This window comes from Microcebus murinus, chromosome 17 (assembly GCF_040939455.1).
Source record: "Microcebus murinus isolate Inina chromosome 17, M.murinus_Inina_mat1.0, whole genome shotgun sequence".
In the NCBI taxonomy this organism is placed as follows: Eukaryota; Metazoa; Chordata; class Mammalia; order Primates; family Cheirogaleidae; genus Microcebus; species Microcebus murinus.
Genome location: NC_134120.1, coordinates 249,394 through 271,735, shown reverse-complemented (window position 1 = coordinate 271,735; position 22,342 = coordinate 249,394). Strand labels below are relative to the sequence as shown.

General features: G+C 47.2%; 1 protein-coding gene across 1 annotated transcript; it reads left to right on the top strand.

Annotated features, from left to right (window-relative positions):
• The first annotated feature begins 10,790 nt into the window (after positions 1 to 10,790).
• HSBP1L1 (heat shock factor binding protein 1 like 1) lies at positions 10,791 to 15,485 on the top strand. Its single transcript, XM_075993781.1, has 4 exons — positions 10,791 to 11,258; positions 12,334 to 12,400; positions 13,443 to 13,537; positions 15,418 to 15,485. Exons 1-4 carry the CDS (start codon positions 11,208 to 11,210, stop codon positions 15,421 to 15,423), a joined length of 219 nt encoding a protein of 72 aa, XP_075849896.1. The 5' UTR covers positions 10,791 to 11,207; the 3' UTR covers positions 15,424 to 15,485.
• The last annotated feature ends 6,857 nt before the right edge of the window (positions 15,486 to 22,342 follow it).

The window sequence follows — 22,342 nt, the reverse complement described above, 5'->3', positions numbered from 1 at the left end:
TCCCTCTGGCAAAAAGAGCCGTGGAAACTGCCAACCAGGAGCAGAGAACTGGGGCAGGACAGCTGGTGCCCTGCGGCCTTAGGAGACAGGCACACCCAGGGAGACACAGCACCTGAGACCACTCGCCACGGCAGAAGCTGCTGGGTGAACTGGTTTTGATGGAGAAGTAGGCAACTCGCAGGACAAGATGGGCAATGTCGGGGTAGAAACAACAGGACAGAATCAAAAGAAAATGGTGGAAATCAGGGCCGTGAGCAGAAGTAAGGAAAGCTGTCCCAGGTTCATGCGCTGACATTACAGAACAAAGGACAGAATCGGGAGTGAAGATGTGTCAATAGAAACTTTCCAAACTGAAGTGCAAGGAGAACAAAAGATGGATCAACACCACAACAGACCACCCAGGAACAAGGCAAAGGGATGTAACCAGGGCAACAGGAGCACCAGAGGGGCGGGCGGTGTGAAAGATTTGGCAGAATGGTGAGGACATTGCAAAATCAGTGACAGCCACCAACTGTAGATCCAGGAAACACAGACATCAAGCAGGACAAATGACAAAAAAATAAAGCAAAACAAAACAAAAAACATACCTAGGCTTGTCATACATATTCCAACTGAATTGAACCAAAAACAATGAGAAAATCTTGAAGAACGGCCGGGCGCAGTGGCTCACACCTGTAATCCTAGCACTCTGGGAGGCCGAGGCGGGCGGATTGCTCAAGCTCAGGAGTTTGAAATCAGCCTGAGCAAGAGCGAGACCCCATCTCTACTAAAAATAGAAAGAAATTAATTGGCCAACTAATATGTATAGAAAAAATTAGCCGGGCATAGTGGCACATGCCTGTAGTCCCAGCTACTCGGGAGGCTGAGGCAGTAGGATTGCTTGAGCCCAGGAGATTGAGGTTGCTGTGAGCTAGGCTGATGCCACAGCACTCACTCTAGCCTGGGCAACAAAGTGAGACTCTGTCTGAAAAAAAAAAATTGGGGCCGGGCATGGTAGGTCACGCCTGTAATCCCAGCATGTTGGGAGGCCAAGGTGGGAGGATTGCCTGAGCCCTGGAGTTTGAGACCAGTCTGGGCAACACAGCAAGACCCCATCTCTACCAAAAAGAACAATTAGCCAAGTGTGGTGGCCCATGCCTGTAGTCCCAGCTACCCAGAAGGCTGAGGATCTCGGCATGAAATGTATCTCGGCAAAATGTGTCCTGCGGCTTCTGCTACCAGAGCAGAAGGAACTTCCTGCCGCATTTGCTAATGACTCACTTCAAACCGCTACCTGCGAGCCAGATCTCCTCTAAAGAAGGTCGTAACCAGAAATGAATCGTGGGTCTGTGCCGTGATCCGGAAACCATGGCCCAGTCGTCCCAATGGAAGTCTCCCGGTTCTCCATGCCCGAAGAAGGCTCAGCAAAGTCACAGCAAGATCAGGCCCACGTTGACTGTTTTTGGATTGGGAAGGTGTTGTCCATCACGAGCGCGCTCCTCCAGGCCATAAAGTTAATAAGAAGTGCTACCTGAATGTTCTTCCTCGGCTGAGAGATGCAATGCGACAAAAATGGCTGCAGCCGAGGGCAACCGATGATTGGCAGCTTCCTCACAACAGCACGCCGCCCAGGCGTCACCTCTCATGCAGAGCTTTCTGGTGAAACATCAAATCACCCAGGTGACTCAGCCCCTACAGCCCAGATATGTCCCCCTGCGACTTCTGGCTTTCCCCAAAACTAAAATCACCTTTGAAAGAGAAAAGATTTCAGACCGTCGATGAGATTCAGGAAAATATGACGAGGCAGCTGCAACATGGCGTCCTCAGTTCCGTAACATGCTAAAGTTGAACCGTGACGTGTTCCATGTGGATTTGCGGTACCATTCTAAAGCATCTTGGCTATTGCAGAGACAGGTTTAGCCAAAATTTTGTCTCTGCAAGAACAGATAACTTTTTTTTTTTTTTTTTTGAGACAGAGTCTCGGTTTGTTGTCCAGGCTAGAGTGAGTGCCGTGGCGTCAGCCTAGCTCACAGCAACCTCAAACTCCTGGGCTCGAGCGATCCTTCTGCCTCAGCCTCCCGAGTAGCTGGGACTACAGGCATGCGCCACCATGCCCGGCTAATTTTTTATATATATATCAGTTGGCCAATTAATTTCTTTCTATTTATAGTAGAGACGGGGTCTCGCTCTTGCTCAGGCTGGTTTTGAACTCCTGACCTTGAGCAATCCGCCCGCCTCGGCCTCCCAAGAGCTAGGATTACAGGCGTGAGCCACCGCGCCCGGCAAGAACAGATAACTTTTATGAAAAACAGAATCAGCAATGTGAATTTTTTTTTTTTTTTTGAGATAGTCTCACTCTGTTGCCCTGGCTAGAGTGCGAGTGCCGTGGCGTCAGCCTAGCTCACAGCAACCTCAGACTCCTGGGCTCAAGCAATCCTGCTGCCTCAGCCTCCCAAGTAACTGGGACTACAGGCACCCGCCACCATGCCCGGCTAATTTTCTCTCTCTCTCTCTCCATATATATATATATACATATATATTTATTTTTTTTTTTTAGTTGACCAATTAATTTCTTTCTCTATTTTTAGTAGAGACAGGGTCTCACTCTTGCTCAGGCTGGTTTCAAACTCCTTACCTTGAGGGATCCACCTGCCTCAGCCTCCCAGAGTGCTAGGATTACAGGCATGAGCCCCTGTGCCTGGCCCAGCAATGTGAATTATTGAAAAAAAATTTTATTGTTGTTGTTGAGATGGTCTCATCTGTCACCCTAGGCAGAATGCGGTGGCATCATTGCAGCTCACAGCAACCTCCAACTCCTGGGCTCTAAGCAAGCCTTCTGCCTCAGCCTCCTGGGTAGCTGGGACCACAGGCACATGCCATAATGCCCGGTTGGTTTTTTTTTTTTCCTTTTTGGTAGAAACAGGGTCTCATTCTTGCTCAGGCTGGTTTCGAGCTCCTGAACTCAAGCGATCCTCCCGCCTTAGCCACCCAGAGTGCTAAGATTATAGGTGTGAGCAACCACACCCAGCCTGAAAGATTTCTATAGAAATAAAGCATTTCTGTGTGATACCATGTCAAATCCAAACAACCTGAATATTTCTTTGCAAGGTAAAACTAAGTCTACATATGATATGTGGCAAAAAAATCCAGGCTGGGCGTGGTGGCTCACACTTGTAATCCCAGCACTCTGGGAGGCTAAGGCAGATGGATTGCTCGAGGTCAGGAGTTCTAAACCAGCCTGAGCAAGAGCGAGACCCCATCTCTACTATAAATGGAAAGAAATTAATTGATCAACTAAAAATATATATACAAAAAATTAGGCGGGCATGGTGGCGCATGCCTGTAGTCCCAGCTACTCGGGAGGCTGAGGCAGTAGGATCTCTTGCGCCCAGGAGATTGAAGTTGCTGTGAGCTAGGCTGATGCCGCCGCACTCGCTCTAGCCTGGGCAACAGAGTGAGACTCTGTCTCAAAAAAAAAAAAAAAAAAAAAATCCAAGCATTTTGAAAACTACTGTTTTCAAAACACTTTTTCTTCAAAAGGAAATTGTAGATGAACATTTTCCCCAGCCAGCAAAGGTCACTGATGAGCAGGATGGTGTATGTGAATCATTTGAAGAATACTCGGCTGTTATTAAAGAGCTATTAATTAAAGAATACAATGAAAGGCTCACTGACTTTGAGAATCATGACATCACACTCAAATTGGCATTTCAGCCTCACCTAGTAGATATCACCTGGCACCTGAAGAACTACAGACGGAATTGATTGAGTTTGGGCCATGTGCGATGGCTCACGTCTCTGTAATCCTAGCACTCTAGGGGGCTGAGTCAGAAGGATCCCTCAAGGTCAGGAGTTCAAAACCAGCCTGAGCAAGAGACCCCATCTCTACTAAATATATAAAGAAATTAATTGGACAACTAAAAATATATAGAAAAAATTAGCCAGGCATGGTGGCGCATGCCTGTAGCATGCCTGTAGTCCCAGCTACTCAGGAGGCTGAGCCCAGCATTTTGAGGTTGCTGTGAGCTAGGCTGATGCCATGGCACTCTAGCCCAGGCGACAGAGTGAGACTCTGTCTCAACATAAATAAATAAATAAATAAATAAATAAATAAATAAATAAATAAATAAAAAGTCATTGTTTGATGCTAAAAAAGATGCAATTGAAATATGGAAAAATGCAGTAGAATACCCACGGCTTTGGCAACATGCCCGAAAAATACTTTCTTGCTTTTCAACCACTTACTGCTGCGAATCTACATTCTCCTGCCCAACCCAAGTCAGATGCCCTTAAGGTCACGAATGATGGACACCCATCTAGAGGATCAGCTGACACTGCGGACCTCCATCCTGCAACCAAATGTTCACAAGCCTTCCAACACAACAAAGTCACTGAAAGGTTAGTTAACTTAAAAATTAACAAATAGTTTTCATTTTTTGAAATTGTGAATAAGTACATAGTAGTTAGGCTTTTGCGAAATAACGTACCATTTTTAAGTATATCTAATGGAAGTTTCTTGAATGCAGCCTTATTTGATTACAGCTAAATGAATGCAGCCTCCAACATGGCAAGTTCGCCACTCCTGGTTTAGAGAAATGGAGAAAGTTATGGACAAACCTGGCAATATATAGTTGTACCCTGGATTTTATTATTCATCATCAGAGGTGTGGGAGGAAGACTCTTTAAAAATTCTTTTTAGATGGAAATTTTCCTTAAAATTAAATATAAGACAATTGTCTGAATATTGATTGACAATACCTTATAAATAGATTTTACTTTAGTTTTTATTAAACTTGTATTCTGTACAATGGAAATAAAGATTGCCTTTCAACAACAAACTCAATGTATTGTATTAGAGGATTTTCCCCTGAACATAGTTCCTGAAATTTAATGTCCTTAACAAACTGTGTTTCCCTATTCTCACTTCCATATCAATGTGTTTGTCTCCCATGCAGGCAGGACCAAGAATTTGATCCCTAACTGGGCACTGTAGTTGAAAAACCAACCAGGTGCTAGGTGTAGAATGACAGATCCTATTTCCCCAGCAGAGATTGGGTTCTCAGGGTTAGCAGAGAGTTTCTGAGTTCCCACTGAGCCAAGGAGATTGTAGTTGAGAAAGATCAAGCATATATTAAAAAAATACAATGGGGCCAGGCGCGGTGGCTCATGCCTGTAATCCTAGCACTCTAGGAGGCCGAGGCGGGCAGATAGTTCAAGCTCTGGAGTTCAAGACCAGCCTGAGCAAGAGTGAGATCCCGTCTGTACTAAAGATAGAAAGAAATTAATTGGCCAACTAAAAATACATAGAAAAAATGAGCCGGGCATGGTGGCTCATGGCTGGAGTCCCAGCTACTCGGGAGGCTGAGGCAGGAGGATTGCTTGAGCCCAGAAGTTTGAGGTTGCTGTGAGCTAGGCTGATGCTATGGCACTCTAGCCCGGGCAACAGAATGAGACTCTGTCTCAAAAATAAATAAATAAATAAATAAATAAATAAATAAATAACAATGGGAGAGCCAAAGATAACCAAGGGTTTCCCAGGTCCTGGAATTCTTAGCCTAGGGTTTGAAGCTGGGAAAGTGTACTTAAAATAACATTATTGTGGTGAAGTATACATAACGTAACATTTACCATTTTCACTATTATTAAGTCCACACTTCTGAGGCATCGAGGACACTCACATTGAGTGCAACATCCCATCATCTCCAAAATTGTTCCTCTTCCCAGACGGAAACTCTGCACCCATTAAACTCGAACTCCCCATGCCCCTCCCCAGGCCCTAGCACCACCATTCTACTGTCTGTCTCTATGAATTTGGCGACTTTAGGGACCTCATATAAGTGGAGTCAAACAGTATTTGTCCTTTTGTAACTGGCTTATTTTATTTAGCAAAATGACTTCAAAGTTCATCCACGTTGCAGCACACCAGAATTTCCTAGGGCTTGGTAGTATCACCTTGTGTGTACAGATCACATTCTGTTTATCCGTTCGTCTGTCAGTGGACACTCCGGCTGCTTCCACCTGCTGGCTGCTGTGAACATGGGTGTGCAAATATGTGTTCCAGCCCCTGATTTCAGTTCTTTCAGATCTATACCCAGAAGTGGGATTGCTGGATCATATGGTCATTCCATATTTAATTTTTTTAGGCACTGCCAGACTGTTTTTCCATAGCAGCTGCCCCATTTTACATTCCCACCAGCAATGTATAGGGGTCTGATTTCTCCACATCATGGCCAACACTTGTTGCCTGTGTTGCCATAACAGAATACTCAAGGCTGTGTAATTTATTTTATCTATTTTTATTTTATTTATTTATTTTTGAGACAGAGTCTCACTTTGTTGCCCAGGCTAGAGTGAGTGCCGTGGCGTCAGCCTAGCTCACAGCAACCTCAAACTCCTGGCTCAAGCAATCCTGCTGCCTCAGCCTCTCGAGTAGCTGGGACTACAGGCATGCGCCACCATGCCTGGCTAATTTTTTCTATATATATTAGTTGGCCAATTAATTTCTTTCTATTTATAGTAGAGACGGGGTCTCGCTCTTGCTCAGGCTGGTTTCGAACTCCTGAACTCAAACGATCCGCCCGCCTCGGCCTCCCAGAGAGCTAGGATTATAGGCGTGAGCCACTGTGCCCGGCCTGGGCTGTGTAATTTATAAAGAACAGAGATATATTTCTTACAGTTTTGGAGGCCTAGAAGTCCAAGATTGAAGGGCTGGCATCTGGCGAGGCCTCCTTGCTATGTCCTCCCATGGCAGAAGGCGGAAGGGCAAGAGAGTGTGAGAGAGAGAAAGAGAGGGAGCGAGAGAGACCAAACTCATCCTCTGATCAGGAACCCATTCCCATGATACCTAATCCACGTCCACAATAAGGGCATGAATCCACTCTTGCGGGCAGAGCACCCACAGCCTAATCACCTCTTAAAGGCCCCACTTCTCAACATTGCTGCATTGGGGATTGAATTTCCAACACACGAACTTTGGAGGACTCATTCAAACCATAGCAAATGGTATCTCATTGTGGTTTTGATTTGCATTTCCTGGATGACTAGGGATGTTGAACATCTTTTCATGTGTTTATTGGCCATTTCTATATCTTCTTTGGAGAAACGTCTATTCACGTCCTTTCCATTTTTAAATCTAATTTAATATTTTATTTTTTATTTTATGTCTTTTATCTTATTTTATATAGGGTCTTGCTCTGTCACGCAGGCTGGAGTGCAGTGGCGTAATCATAGCTCACTGTAACCTCCAACTCCTGGGCTCAATTGATCCTCCTGCCTCAGCCTCCCAAGTAGCTGGAACTACAGCCTGGAACCACCTTGCCCAAATAATTTTTAAAGTGTTTTGTTGAACAGGTTGGTCTCTCAACTCCTGGCCTCAAGTGATCCTCCCACCTTGGCTCCCCAAAGTGCAGGGATTACAGGCGTCAGCCACTACACTTGGCTCTTTCCGAATGTTTGAATCAGGTTGGTTTTATTGTTGTTAAGTTGTAGAAGCACTTTATATATTCTGGACACCAGTTCCTTATCAGAGATATGATTTGCAAGTATCTCTTCCTATTCTGTGGGCTGCCTTTTCACTCTGTTGGTAGTGTCCTTTGATGCACAAAAATTTTAATCTTCAGGAAGTCCAGTTTATCTATTTTTATTGTTGTGGCCTGTGCTTTTGGTGTCATATCCAAAATATAATGGCCAAATCTGATATAATGAAGCTTTTCTCCTATGTCTTTTTCTAAGAGTTTTACAGTTTTGGCTCCTATGTTTAGGTATTTGGTCCATTTTGAGTTAATTTTTAGACGTGATATAAGGGAAGCGCAGCTTCCTTCTCTGGCTTGTGGATATCCAGTTGCTGGAGTGCAGTGTCATCATCACAGCTCAGTGCAGCCTCAAACTCCTGAGCTTGAGAGATCCTCCTGCCTCAGCTTCCTGAGTAGCTGGGACTGCAGGCACGAGCCACCATGCCCGGTTAATCTTTTAACTTTTTGTAGAGACTGGATCTTGCTATGTTGCTGGTCTTGAACTCCTGGCCTCAAGTGATCCTCTCACCTCAGCCCCACAATGCGCTGAGATTATAGGCATGAGCCACTGTGCCTGGCTGGGAAGATGTACTTTTATGCCAGAGAAAGTCAAGTCAGGCTTTATAAGATAGACCATTCACTCAGGGTCTCAGTCACATCACTCAACTTCTGGCCCAGCTCCCTGACCTCCCATGACAGTGATCTGAGCCTCCCTTGCTCTAAGAATGAGGGATACTGGGCCCCACTGTGGGACTGCCTGCTGCCTTGGGCCTGCCAGGCATCCTGGAGCTGTTTCCTGAAGGATGGGGCTGGGTCATCTCCATCACATCCAGCAGGAGCTTTGTTCCAGGCAGTCCCTTGTCGTCTGCCCAGACCTGCGAGCCTGCCCTGGTGGGGCCTGGGGCTGTCCTGCTCAGGCTGCTCTGGAGGCCTGCCCTGAAGGGACCTGAGGCTGGAGGGACGGCTTGTGCGAGCCTTGCCTGGTGGCCAAGGCACGTGCAGGCCGAGATGGGGCTCTTCCTGTCGGCAGTGCTGGCTCCAGGCTGCTAGGGGCAGGCTGGGCACCTGCTGTTACGTTGTCTGCAATGGGAAAAGCGTGCCACGGGGAGCCTGTGGGCCGACACCCTGCAGCTGGCCAGCACCTGAAGGTGGCCAGCACCACGGGGTGCTCGTGGGCCCTCCAGAGTCCCTGCTCAGGTGTGCCTTCCCTGGTGTGGATGTCAGGAGTGCTTTATTACTGGTCAGCTGGTGGCATCTGAGCCATGTGGCTCCTGAGCCATGTGAAAAGCAGTGGGCCAGCCAGGGAGCGGCCTCGCACCCTCGTGCATCCTGTTTGCTCTGCACCCCTGTCCCTGAAAATCAGCTGGTGCAGGGCCGGCAGTGCCAGCTGTCCCTGGAGTAAAGCCTGGTCTCAGTGCTCTCAGAATAAAGGAGGGGAGGTGCCAGGACCTTCTGGAAGTAAGGAAAGAAGGAAGGCCGTCTGACAGGTTTCATGCCTGTGGGCTGAAGAAGGACCCCACCCAAGTCCCAGCCACCTATGTCCGGCTCCTCCCATCTCCGGAGACTAGAACATTCTCCAGAGAGTCTGGTAGGGCTGAAGGCTGGCCATCTCAGCTCTTTGCCTTGTCTCGCTCCTGAATAATTTCCTGTTTTCCTTGAGTTAGCTCGCGTGAGTTCTGGTCCTTGCAACCAAAGCGTCTTTCAGACGGAAACGTGGACTCACTGCCCTCATGCCAAGCAGCCGACTTCCTGGGCACAGGGCTGGCTGCACCCTCTCCTCCCCACCCTCCGCCTCCTCCTCAGCAGCCTCAGCCTTCAAAGAGAAACCAGAAGCGGTCTGACAGGATTCCTCGCCCCTGAGCCATCCTTGGGCGGCAGCTCAGCCTGCCTTTCCCTGAGCGCCCAGAGTCTGTTGCAACTGTTCCCATCTCAGCCCCTCTCAGAGAAGGGAAAAAGAGGAAGACGCCAAAAGGACACAAGAACTGGCAAAATGGCCATGCTTTTAAAAAATTATCATTTTAATAGCTTTGAGATACAGTTCATGTATCATAAAATCCACCCATTTAAGGGAACAAATCATTGGGTTTTAGTGTGTTCCCAGGGTTGTGCAACTCTCACCAAAATCTAATTCTAGAACATTGTTTGTCCGCCCCCCCAAAGAAATCCCTGGCCTCTTGGGCAGTCCCTGCCACTCTCCCGCCTGCTTTCTGTCTCCATGGCTTTGCCTGCTCTGGACGCTTCGTGCACACGGAGTCACACTGCCTGTCCTTTTGCCGCTGGTGTCTGCACCACGTTCACCCCTGTTGCAGCGTGTGTCAGGGTTCCTTCCTGTTTACGGCTGAGACTCGCCATCGCACAAAAGCACGTCTGCCGAGGGGTGACAATGCCATGTTGTTGTGTCCCTGGGCGTCCCCCAGGGGTGGAGTGGCTGGGTCACCGCTCACTCTGCTGAGCTCTCTGAGGACCAGCCCAGCAGCCGCCCTGCGCCACATCCCACCAGCTGTGTGTGGGTGAGCGTCATTCCCACACCGTCCAACACTGTTCTTGTCTAATTCTAGCCGTCCCTGTGGCTGCGAAGTGGGATCTCACTGTGGCTTTGATTCCGTGCTCCCGAGGACGGCGGTGTGCGCGTGCCTGGCCTTGTTTTACCTGTGCACACATTCAGCAACCCTGGGGAACGAGTCCTCACTGGGCTGGGCTCCCCGGCTGCCGGCGTAACCCGGAGACTCTGCTTTGCTCCCACAGAGCTCCAAGCCCGAGAGCGAACAGACGTGTGAACAAAACAGGTAACTGCTGAGCACAGGGGCCTGGGAGGCCGGTCACCCCAGGCGGCCCACGAGCCACCACTCGAGTCTGAGACGGGAAGGACCCTGGGGTCTGGCTTCCAGAGACACACGGAGGTGTGTGTTGGGGGTGGGGGGTCAGGAATGGCCACAGCCGTTCTAAAGTTGACATCTGCAGAAACAGCAGAGTGGAGAGGCGGCAAATTGACCGCCCAGGCGGTGGCGTGTTTGGGGCTGGGTGGCCCCAGATCGCCCTGAGCCTCCAGGTCGCAGGTTAGAGAGGCGGCAGCGCCGCTTGAACACAGGTTGTGCGGAGAAAAGGCAGGTGGTGGTGCCAGGGGCTGGGGGAGGGGTCCGCGTTTGGCGGGGGCGAGCCCGGGTTGGGAGGATGGAAGCCTGGAGACAGCCGCGGCTCGGTTGCGCCGCAGTGTGCGTGCTCATGCCGCTGGACTGCGCACCTGGCGTTAAGATGGTGACTTCTGTCATGTCTCCTTTACCACAACTACAACAGTAGCAGCCCCGGCTCCCCTGGCGACCGCCTGCTTCTCTGACCGCAGGACACCGCGCCCCGCCCAGGAGCCGCTCCCGCCCGGCGCCGGCCTCCGCGCAGGTGCAGCATCCCGCAGGTGCAGGGTCCCGCGGGTGCCGCGTCCCGCAGGTGCAGCGTCCCGCAGGTGCAGCGTCCCCCAGGTGCAGGGTCCCGAAGGTGTTAGGGGGCCCGCGGGTGCAGGGTCCCGCAGGTGCAGCGTCCGGCAGGTGTAGGGTCCTGCAGGTGCCACGTCCCGAGGTGCAGGGTCCCGCAGGTGCAGGGTCCCGCGGGTGCAGTGTCCCGCCAGGCAGCCTGGCTGCGGGCTGCAAAGGGGCCAAGCGGGGAGCCGCTACCACGCGGGACTGGACCTCACGCCCCGGGCCCCACGCTCTGGCCTGCAGCCACATGGACACGCGGGGCCCAGAAACCCCCGGCGGGGCCGTGCTTCGGGACGCGGTGAGTGCCTGTTCCCGCATCCCCTCCTCCACCCGCTTCCTCCATCCTCGCGTCTCCCCGCCCTCCCTGCCTGGGTCTGCGGGGTGGGTGCGGGACGCGGTGAGTGCCTGTTCCCGCATCCCCTCCTCCACCCACTTCCTCCTTTCTCGCGTCTCCCCGCCCTCCCTGCCTGGGTCTGCGGGGTGGGTGCGGGACGCGGTGAGTGCCTCGGTTCCCGCATCCCCTCCTCCACCCGCTTCCTCCTTCCTCGCGTCTCCCCGCCCTCCCTGCCTGGGTCTGCGGGGTGGGTGCGGGACGCGGTGAGTGCCTGTTCCCGCATCCCCTCCTCCACCCACTTCCTCCTTTCTCGCGTCTCCCCGCCCTCCCTGCCTGGGTCTGCGGGGTGGGTGCGGGACGCGGTGAGTGCCTCGGTTCCCGCATCCCCTCCTCCACCCGCTTCCTCCTTCCTCGCGTCTCCCCGCCCTCCCTGCCGGGGTCTGCGGGGTGGGTGCGGGAGCCTCCCCGCTCGCCCCGCCCGAGTTCCAGACCGGGGACACTAGTCCCGAGGAAGAGGCGTGGGCTCTGCAGGGCGCGTTAGGAGGCGCAGACTAATCCGCGGTCACGCAGACGCAGGCGGTCCGCGCCCAGCTGGGAAACCGCCCAGGGTCTGTGAACGCGACACGACTCGCTGTTGGCGACTTAGCGAGATTCCCGCACCGCCTGGTGCGCTTTCGCGGCTCCAATGCCAGCCAATAGATCCGCGGAAGTGTAAGAGAGCCCCACTCTGAGAGGCTGCGGCGACTTCCGGTCACCTGGAGGGGCCTTGAGGAACCCAAGTTACCCAGGTCGCCTCTGTCTGTCAGGTGCCGGTCTGGTTCCCCGCGGCCAGGTGAGGGAGGCCAGGCCTCTCCCTAACTCGGCTTGCACGCGGCTCTATCTGTTGGGAAGAGTTCCTTCTTCCGCTAAACCGAAAGGCTTTGGCGCCTTTGTCAAAAGTCAGAGGACCATTTGTGGACGAGTCTATTCCAACATACTTAAAGTGCCGTACACTAGTAGTAAATGTTATATTCAGTTGCCTTTTGTTTCATTTTTTCAGGCAGAAAATCTGATTCAGGAACTTCAAGAACATTTTCAAGCTCTGACTGCAACATTAACCATCAGAAATATCCTTTTCTATCTTTCACAAATGCTGCAGTGCTTTCCCACTGCTAAACTGTCTTGGAGCATCTTTTTTTTTTTGAGACAGAGTTTCACTTTGTTGCCCAGGCTAGAGTGAGTGCCGTGGCGTCAGCCTAGCTCACAGCAGCCTCAAACTCCTGGGCTCAAGCAATCCTCCTGCCTCAGCTTCCCAAGTAGCTGGGACCACAGGCATGTGCCACCATGCCCGGCTAATTTTTTGTATATATATTTTTAGTTGGTCAATTAATTTCTTTCTATTTTTAGTAGAGACAGAGTCTTGCTCAGGCTGATTTCGAACTCCCAACCTCAAGCAATCCACCCACCTTGGCCTCCCAGAGTGCTAGGATTACAGGCGTGAGCCACCACGCCCGGCCTTGGAGCATCTTTTTGCTGTCTGCTGTCGGTAGATGATTGTCTGCCTAAGATTTCCCAGTACTTACCTTTGACATTTTGTGTGGCATCCTGGTTGTGAATTACCATTCTCTCCTAGCAGGTTTTACTTCCTGTGTGACCAGCAATACCACACATTTGGCATGGCAAGTATAGATTACAAGGAATACTATGTACAGTAGGCCCAGCTAACTCCGGAGACCAAGGCAGGAGGACGGCTTGGGCCCAGGAGTCTGAGGCCAGCCTGGGCAACAAAGCAAGAGCCCCGCCCCCGCCCTCCCCATTTATAAAAAATAAGTTTATTTCTACTATTATATTTACATGCTTAGAGTTTGGCTAAAACATACCAGACGGCCTCATATCCGCAAATCTACGTCCAAGCAAGGGGAGCCCACTTTTCACAACCGAGCTCACAGTTCAGTGGTTAAAGGTACACACCAAGAAAACTCGGGGAAAGTAGCTGACATGCACCCACATTACGGCTGCCTCGGAGGCCCTCATTTTGCAGGGTGCATCTGCCATGGCATTTCATGAGTACCCAGGAAGAGCAGATGCAATTGGAGGGAGGGTCTTCGAGGGTGTCTTTGGCTTCTCGGGGCTCCCATTCTACACATGCAGTTCTCCTCAACATTGTACTGGAAGAAATGGGGCATCGCATTGAGGACTTGCAGAAGAATGTAAATGACTTAATGGTGCAAGCTGGGATTGAAAACTCTATTAAAGAACAAATGGTAAGGTCATTGTTACCTTTCACATATCTTTTGATTGCTTTCACCCTGAAAAATATAATCCCATATTTGTTCACTATGAGAATTATTGCCTCTGTGCTACATGAAAATCTCTAGAAATAATAAAAGATATTCCCAAATGCCCTTTTCTAAATAGACTAACTAAAACATTCTGTCATAATTCCTTAAAAAGTACACATTTAAAATGAAAAACTGTATTATTTAAAAATCAGATTTTATTTTCACTCTTCCCCTTAAGTTAGTCTTCAATCAAAACACACAAATCATAACAAGTTAACTACAGAACTGGTAGTTTCTTTTTGAGATTACATGTTCATGTAACCGTTTAAAAAGGATTCATGTGTACATGAAGCCCTGACACATTCCATGACTGGTCCTGAGGACCCCACCCTGGCCACCTGCAATGGGAACGTTCCCTTTCTGGTGGAATTTCACACTTATCCTTGAAGATGCACATAAATACTGAGTTTCGGGTAGTAGACTGGATTTACGTCCATGTAACATATATGGAGATATATAACTTTGTTTTATTAAAGCATTCACGAATATTATAATATTCTGAATATGCAAACATATTTTAATTGAACAATTTAAACAAATTAAATTCTCAGTAAACAATTTGTTTACTGAGAATGGTTATCCTAAATCAGCTGGCAAATTATCCTGTTCAATCAGAGCTAGTTCACTGATCAGTGACCTATTAATATCTAAAGCTGGTATTCTGGTAAATAAGATCACTGTAAACTGTGTCCTCTAAACAGAAGCTGCAAAACATCAAAGGGGAGGGTCTCTAAACTTTCATCTGCAAAGTGAAAAAACAGAGCTTTACCTGTTCAGCTCGAACAGGTCCCACCTGCCCAGAAGCAGCCTTCTCCAGGCTGCCTGGATTCTAAGCCTTCACCCTCCCACATCAAATTCCAGATCTCTTGAGGCCCAGGCACCCATCCACCCAAAGCCAAGGGCTTGAGGGCAGGGCCCACATAAACCTGGCCTAGCACAGGGAAAGGCACGGGTAGCAGTCCGGCAACTACTAGAATGAGGATGAACTGCCCAGGGTCCAGCTGGCTGTTTCAAATTAGATTAAGACATAATTAATTATTAGCCATCAATTAAATGGTTAAGTCATTGTCAAAACTTCACTTTTTTGATGCACATACAGCCATAAAGGCAGCATGAGAGAAAGATATCTAGAAGTTTATTTAAAAGCTGAAAAAAATTTAAAAAACAAAGCTCAAAATGCCTTTTAAATTAAAAGAAAGACCAAAAAAAAGTAAGTTTAAATCTGTCTGGATCAGTCTGTGAGTTGGTTATGGGAGGGTAGAGTGGATTTCAGGGGATTCTGCAAAGACCTAAAATTGTGCTTCTGTTGGGGAGAAGAGTCCGTTATCCTGAAATGTTAAAAGCTGTCCTGCATCCTGATAGAGTTGACATTTTATCAGCCTCCCCAATAAACTACAATGTCTGTAATACTTTTTCTGCATTTATTTAAAGTACAAAATAAGAAAGAATAAAAAAATAATAAAATGCAAATAGGTGACATACTATTGGCAAAGTATGATTTCCTGGAAAATCTTGATGGTTAGATGGTAACGGAGAATCACCAACATGATGTAATGTTTTCTCGTTTGGAGGGTGCACCCCGTTGATTCATTTTGAGTTTCAATCCACATCGACTCCCCTTTGACTAAAAGGAAAATCATTTAACATTTATGTTTTTCTGTATTCTGAATATTTCTGTACAAAAATGTTTTAATATGGGAAATTAAGGTACTTTATTGAAAACTTTGGATTTGGATTTATTTAATTGTACTTTAATTGGTATATAAATCAACCATTACTTCTCTCCATATTTTTTCTTACAGACCTGAAGATGTTATTAGACAAGTCACTTGAAACTGTAATAAAAGGAAAACTCTACTTTGAGTAATAATCTATGTAATACGATTCTGATTTTCTGCATTTAATTTAAAAATTCATTTTAGTAAAATAAGAGAATAAAGGAACAAAGACAATGAAGGAAGAATATAATTCAGAGGTGACAAAGCACTCACCAAAGATGGTTGTAAATAACAGAATATTTCTCAATGCATACCTAGTATTTACGCACTGTGGATGAAAAGCATATAGCTATATTAGTTCAAATATTTTTCCAAATTAAAATTCTATACAGATCTTTTTTAAAAAAGATCATAAGCAGTTTTCCAACAGAAGCTGCATTCCAGCTCATTTCTAGTCACATGCTTTTTAGAAAGACTCATTTTAATATGTCTAGTCCAAATAGATTCTCACAGCAATTGTTCTCCAAACTAAATAAGACTCAAAAAACTCCAAACCAAGTCAAATCAAACCAAACTATTAATAAAAATAAGAAAACACTGTAATCCTAGCACTCTGGGAGGCCGAGGCAGGCGGATCGCTCAAGGTCAGGAGTTCAAAACCAGCCTGAGCAAGAGCAAGACCCCATCTCTACTAAAAATAGAAAGAAATTGGACACTAAAAATACATAGAAAAAATTAGCCGGGCATGGTGGTGCATGCCTGTAGTCCCAGCTACTCGGGAGGCTGAGGCAGAAGGATTGCTTGAGCCCAGGAGTTTGAGGTTGCTGTGAGGTAGGCTGATGCCATGGCACTCACTCTAGCCTGGGCAACAGAGTGAGACTCTGGCTAAAAAAAAAAAAAAAAAAAAAAAAAAAAAAAAAGTGATTGAGAAATTCAGTCTTTACTTCCTAAAAGAAACCAGTTATCCTTCATGAATCTTACCTTTTATTGGCGTTTGTTGTTATTGCTGTTGTTTTTACCAAACAGAGCTTTCCTGAGTCCTGAGGTTAACCCTTCACCCACTCCACCCTGTAGAAGTAATTGCTAAGGAAAGGATTACCATTCAAGATTACTTTTCAATTCACTCCTCTCCAAGCCAAAATAAAACACAGCTATTATTACCTTAAAAACAAGTCAATTATAGTCTCTCTTTAAAAAAAATACCTGTGTATATTAAATCGTATTCATACAAAACTCAAAATTAAGACAGGCATGGTGGCTTATGCCTGTAATCCTAGCATTTTGGGAGGCCAAGGTGGGAGGATCGCTTGAGCCCAGGAGTTCCAGACCAGCCTGGACAACATGGGGAGACTGCGTCTCTACAAAAATTTAATTAAAAAAATTGAAAAATGCAAAATCACTCATAATTCTACCAATTAACCACTGTTAACATTTTCTATGCATACAAATTTATAGCTGATCATATTGCTTATAATGTAGTATCCTGTTTTCTTTTCACTTAATCATAAACATTTCTTCCTTGTGAAAATTTCATGCACACTTTTTTCTTTGGCTGCCTAATATTCTATCTTAGGGCTGTAATAATTTAAACTATTTAGCTTAAGTGTTAACTAGCCTCTTGGACATAGAGGTTATTTTCCACTTTCACGCTGTTGTAAATGATGCCAGGATGAGCAAGTGCCCAGGAGGTCTCTGTGTACTTCATAGGGTCAGCAGCCGGATGGAGGGCAGGGCATCCAGCCACACGCATCTGGGGAGGAAGCACCTTGGACACTCCAAACAGCAGCGTCCCAAACAGCCAACGCAAAGCTTCATTAATAAAATTGCATCATTTAAATTCAATATTCTTGGTGGTTTAAAATCATAATAGTTCCATTTGATTCTGTGACGAATCTCAAAGCATAATTGTAATTGTAATTTTAGCTGTAATTGTAATTTTAGTAGAAGCTACAGTAGATATTTGAGTTGAAGTAAACCAAACAGATTTGAATCCTCATCAGTAACACAGAACACAGATTATAAACCCAGTATTTTAAAGAAATTAAGTATTAATAGAAAAGAAAGCTTCAATTAATTATTAACTAAAATAAAAACTTTCAGACTGTAAAAATATACACTAACTTCTTTATAAATAAAGTTCTAAGTTGATCTCCTTTATAGGCTGCCATCTAACATCTCAAATATCCGTGTAAACCACAGACACCCACCTTTAAGGAAATCATTTGGCTTTATATAGTATCAGTACCTGTTTAAACATCTTCCTGACATTTTTATAAGTGATTGCTGTTTTCTACCAACTTGGAAAATTACAAATATGTAAGAAGCTCTGCAAGTTTTCATAAGGAAAAGAGAAATAGACAAATTTATTTATTTATTTATTTTTGAGACAGAGTCTCACTCTGCTGCCCGGGCTAGAGTGCCATGGCATCAGCCTAGCTCACAGCAACCTCAAACTCCTGGGCTCAAGCAATCCTCCTGCCTCAGCCTCCTGGGTAGCTGGGACTACAGGCATGTGCCACCATGCCTGGCTAATTTTTTCTATATATTTTTAGTTGGCCAATTAATTTCTTTCTATTTTTAGTAGAGACAGGGGTCTCACTCTTGCTCAGGCTGGTTTCGAACTCCTGAGCTTGAGCTATCCTCCCGCCTTGGCCTCCCAGAGTGCTAGGATTACAGGAGTGAGCCACCATGCCCTGCTGAGAAATAGACAAATTTACATGGGTTAAACACTCTTGTTCTACTTTAATATTCATTGTTTAAAGTTGTATATCCCTAAAGTCAATACAAAATTTATGTAGAATGCAGTTTACTCATAGAATAAGTAAAATGGAGCTAATTCAATATCAAATGCAATATTAATATACCTATAATTTAAAACTCATTGAACACAAAGTTATGAAACTTGAGAAAACATAAAGCTATAACAAAGGGTCAAATAAAGTAGTCTGGTTGCAATTTTCTGAAGTTTTAAATTTTCAAATTTTAAGTGAAAACACACAACTTCCTTTATCAGAATATACTTCTTATTTAACATGCAAACCAAGCTATATATTAAACTTGTAACATCTCCACTTCAACCATGTCTCTTGCTTGATGTATCACCACAGACTTTCATTTTATTTTTCTTAAAGATGGGTTTTGCGATGCTACCCAGGTTGGACTTGAGCTCCTCCTGGGCTCAAGCGATCCTCTTAAGTCACTGGGACTACAGGCGCCACCGCGTCCACTCCAGCACTGGAGACGCCTAACTCTCTCCCCTCCAAACCTTCTTCTACACTAGGGTCAGAAAGATCTTCCCAGAACTGGAGCCTGGTCCTGTTACCCTCATTCCCAGGGCGAAGGCTCCCGCAGCCCAGAGCCCCGCAGCACTGACTGCGCGCCCCGGTTCCCAGGCAGGCCCAGCGGGCCCCCTTCTGGAAAGCAAGTCCCTCACACTCTTAGCTCGCCCCTTTAAATCTGCAGCCTGACATGGTTTCCTGGGGACCCCTCCCTGAACCCGTCTGGGCCTGCTGTCCTCTGTCCGCGGTCCCCAACCCTGCGCCGCCCGCGCATCGGGAGGAGCGCGCACGGCGGGCGAGCGCAGCCCCACCTGGCCACAGCCGCTGCCCACCGCCCGCAGCCCCCAACCCGAACCCGAACCCGAACCTACACCAGCGGCCGCAAGAGCGCGCACGGCGGGCGAGCGCAGCCCCACCTGGCCACAGCCGCTGCCCACCGCTCGCAGCCCCCAACCCGAACCCGAACCGAACCCACACCAGCGGCCGCGCCAGCCGCAGGAGCACGCACGGCGGGCGAGGGCCCGGCGCCGGGAGCCGCCGCAGACACTCCTGGTCCGCAGAGGCTGCGCCACAGCGGGCGGTTCCACCGCTTCCCCATGCGCTACAAGGTAGTGACGGTAGAAACAAAGTGCACCATAAATGCAGCGCGCCCGAACCATCCCCCTAACCCCCGCAGAAAAATTGCCCTCCAGGAACCAGTCCCTGTCGCCAAAAAGGCCGGCGACCGCAGCTCTGCGTGACCGCAGGGGCCACGTGGGCATCACAGCTGTGACCTGGGACCGTCCTCCCCAGGCGGCTGCCGCATGCACTCCGCTCACCACTGCGTGCCCAGCGCTGGCACAGCCCTGCCAACCAGAAACTGCTCAAATTGTCTGGAATTAATGCGTTCAAGAGTTTCAAAATACTTTGCCCTCTTTTACTTGATGCTTTCTGTTTGTGGCCCGTGAGAGCACGGCCACTTTCCTGAGGGCTGGAGGGTGTGGACCAGCAGTGACCGCGGGAAGACCAGCTCCGTGTCCTTAGTAGAGCACCAGAGACCGTCCAAGGCAACACGAACCTCGACAGGATACTGTGGGCATTCCTTCTATAACTTTTGAGGATGAATGTAAAAATGCCAGAGTGCGAAGATCAGACCCATTTTAAAATCCATTAATAAAAGTGACGCAGGGAAATCTATTCAAAACAGCACCCACACGTGAAGCAAATCCCCAACATGTGTCCACTCTGGGTTTCTGCCCAATTATCACATGAACTTTCAGGTAAGAAACTCAGTGACTGCCAGGCTGGTGGCTCACGCCTGTAATCCTAGCACTCTGGGAGGCTGAAGCCGGAGGATCACTTGAGCTCAGGAGTTGGAGACCAGGCTGAGCAAGAGCAAGACCCCGTCCCTAAAAAAAAGAGAGGAAAAGAAAACTGGTGAGGCCACAGATCGCCCACACTTCAACTTGGCGTGTGGTCTGTCAGGGTGGGCTTACACGTGGATGCGCTGGTTGTGTAGTGTGTGTCTCAAGCTCCCCTCTGTGCGAGATCAGTGCAGGCACAAAGAGGCCCCTGGGACGCCTACAGCAAACATAGGTGACCTCAAGTTTTAACATTTCAGACCTTTATTCTGAATATCTTAAAACATTATGTCTCTGGGAGGCCGAGGCGGGCGGATTGCTCGAGGTCAGGAATTCAAAACCAGCCTGAGCAAGAGTGGGACCCTGTCTCTGCTATAAATAGAAAGAAATTAATTGGCCAACTAATATATATAGAAAAAATTAGCCAGGCATGGTGGCACATGCCTGTAGTCCCAGCTACTCGGGAGGCTGAGGCAGGAGGATTGCTTGAGCCCAGGAGATTGAGGTTGCTGTGAGCTAGGCTGACACCACGGCACTCACTCTAGCCTGGGCAATAAAGTGAGACTCTGTCTCAAAAAAAAAATAACAAAAACATTATGTAAGTGACACCATTCTGGATGTGGCCTGCTCCTCCTCTTGCTTTTCTGTTCTGTGGTGTGAGATTCACCTGTCGACAGGTGTGGCTCTGGTTCAGTTTCTAACTGCTCTGTAATAGTCCTTTGATGATCCATCTTCTATTAGTATTTGACTAGTAGTGTTTCCAAATAATGCTGCAATATCCTTGCCTGTCTCTTTGTGTACACGTACCAGTTTCTCTAGGAAGTTGATTACTTACTCTAGTCTGAACCTAGGGGCACTGCCTCTGTGTTAGCTGCCATAACTAATTTCTGGATTTTGCCTAAAAGCCATCCTGGGAAGATGGGAAGCAGGAACCACTACTTACTTCCACCTTGATAAAAGCAACATGAAACAGCAGATGAAGCAAGCAAGGCTCAGTAGCTACACAGACCTAGGTTTCAAGTTTGTATTCTCCGTTGCTGGTTGTTAACTTGGGGAACTATAAGCTTTAATTTTCCTGTCTGCAAAATATCTACCTTGTAGGTGGTTGTAAGGATTTGAGAAAATTGCTTGCAAAGCACTTAGCTCAGGGGAAGGTAGACAGTAGATGCACGAGATAAACTTGGAACAGAGACTAAATCACTATGAATTCAACTATGTTGTGATCACAAAGCACCAGTGAAAAAAGTTACTAAAATCATGTGTGAATGAACTTACTACAATGTATACATATTATGGACTGAATGAATGCTTATGTCTTCCCAAAATTCTGAGTTGAAGGCGTAACCCCAGTATGTCTGTATTTGGAGTTGGGGCCTCTACAGAGGTAATTAAAGCTATGTGAGGTCATAAAGGTGGGCCCTGAACTGACAGGAATGGTGCCCGTGTAGGAGACACCAGAGAGCCTGCCTGGTCTCCCTCCCTTGCACCGAGGGAGGGCCTGGTAAGGACGCAGTGAGAAGGCGGCCATCCCCAAGCCAGGAAGGGAGCCGTCGCCAGAAACCAAATCAGCTGGAACCTTGATCTTGGGACTTCTAGACTCCAAAACCATGAGAAAACAAATTTCTATTGTTCAAGCCACCCAGTCTGTAGTATTTTGTTATGAAAGTCTGAACAGACTCAACATTTACAATAACAGGTGTCTGGCAGGTGGGAGGGGATGGACACACTTTAAGCCCTGAATCGAGGGGGGAGGGGAGGCAAGGGCAATATATGTAACCTTAACATTTGTACCTCCATAATACGCTGAAAAAAATATAAAATAAATAAATAAATATTTACAATAAATATACAATAAATTTACAAATGTGGCAGATAATTTTTTGCTTACCTTTTTCTGGTAACAGCTAATAAAGCTGTTATCAATAAGAGATATGCGGGGGGCAAGGGCAATACACATAACCTTAACATTTGTACCCTCATAATATGCTGAAAAATAACCCAAATTTAAAACACACACACAAAAAAGAAGACATATAATTCACATACCATACAATTTGCCCAATTAAAATATACAATTCAATGGTTTTTTATATATTCAGGATTGTGCAACCATCAACACAATCATACACATTTTAATCATCTTAAAAAAAAAAAACAAAACCCTGTGCCCATTGGCTACACCTCCTCATTCCCCCTCCCTCTCAGTCTTAACCACCACTAATCTACTCTCTCTGTGGATTTGTCTATACTAGACATTCCATATAAGTGGGATCATACAATATGGACTGACTGGTTTCTTTCACTTAGCCTGTTTTCAAGGTTCATCCACATTTTAACATGTATGTATCAGTACTTCATTTCTTTTCACAATTGAATATTTCATTGTATGGA

Excerpts from the sequence above, each read along its gene's own strand:
- HSBP1L1 (XM_075993781.1), top strand. The coding sequence starts at position 11,208 with ATGGACACGCGGGGCCCAGAAACCCCCGGCGGGGCCGTGCTTCGGGAC. Across the intron at positions 11,259-12,333 it reads GGGCCGTGCTTCGGGACGCG|GCAGAAAATCTGATTCAGGA; the intron begins GTGAGTGCCTGT and ends TCATTTTTTCAG. Across the intron at positions 12,401-13,442 it reads TGCAACATTAACCATCAGAA|TGGAAGAAATGGGGCATCGC; the intron begins ATATCCTTTTCT and ends TCAACATTGTAC.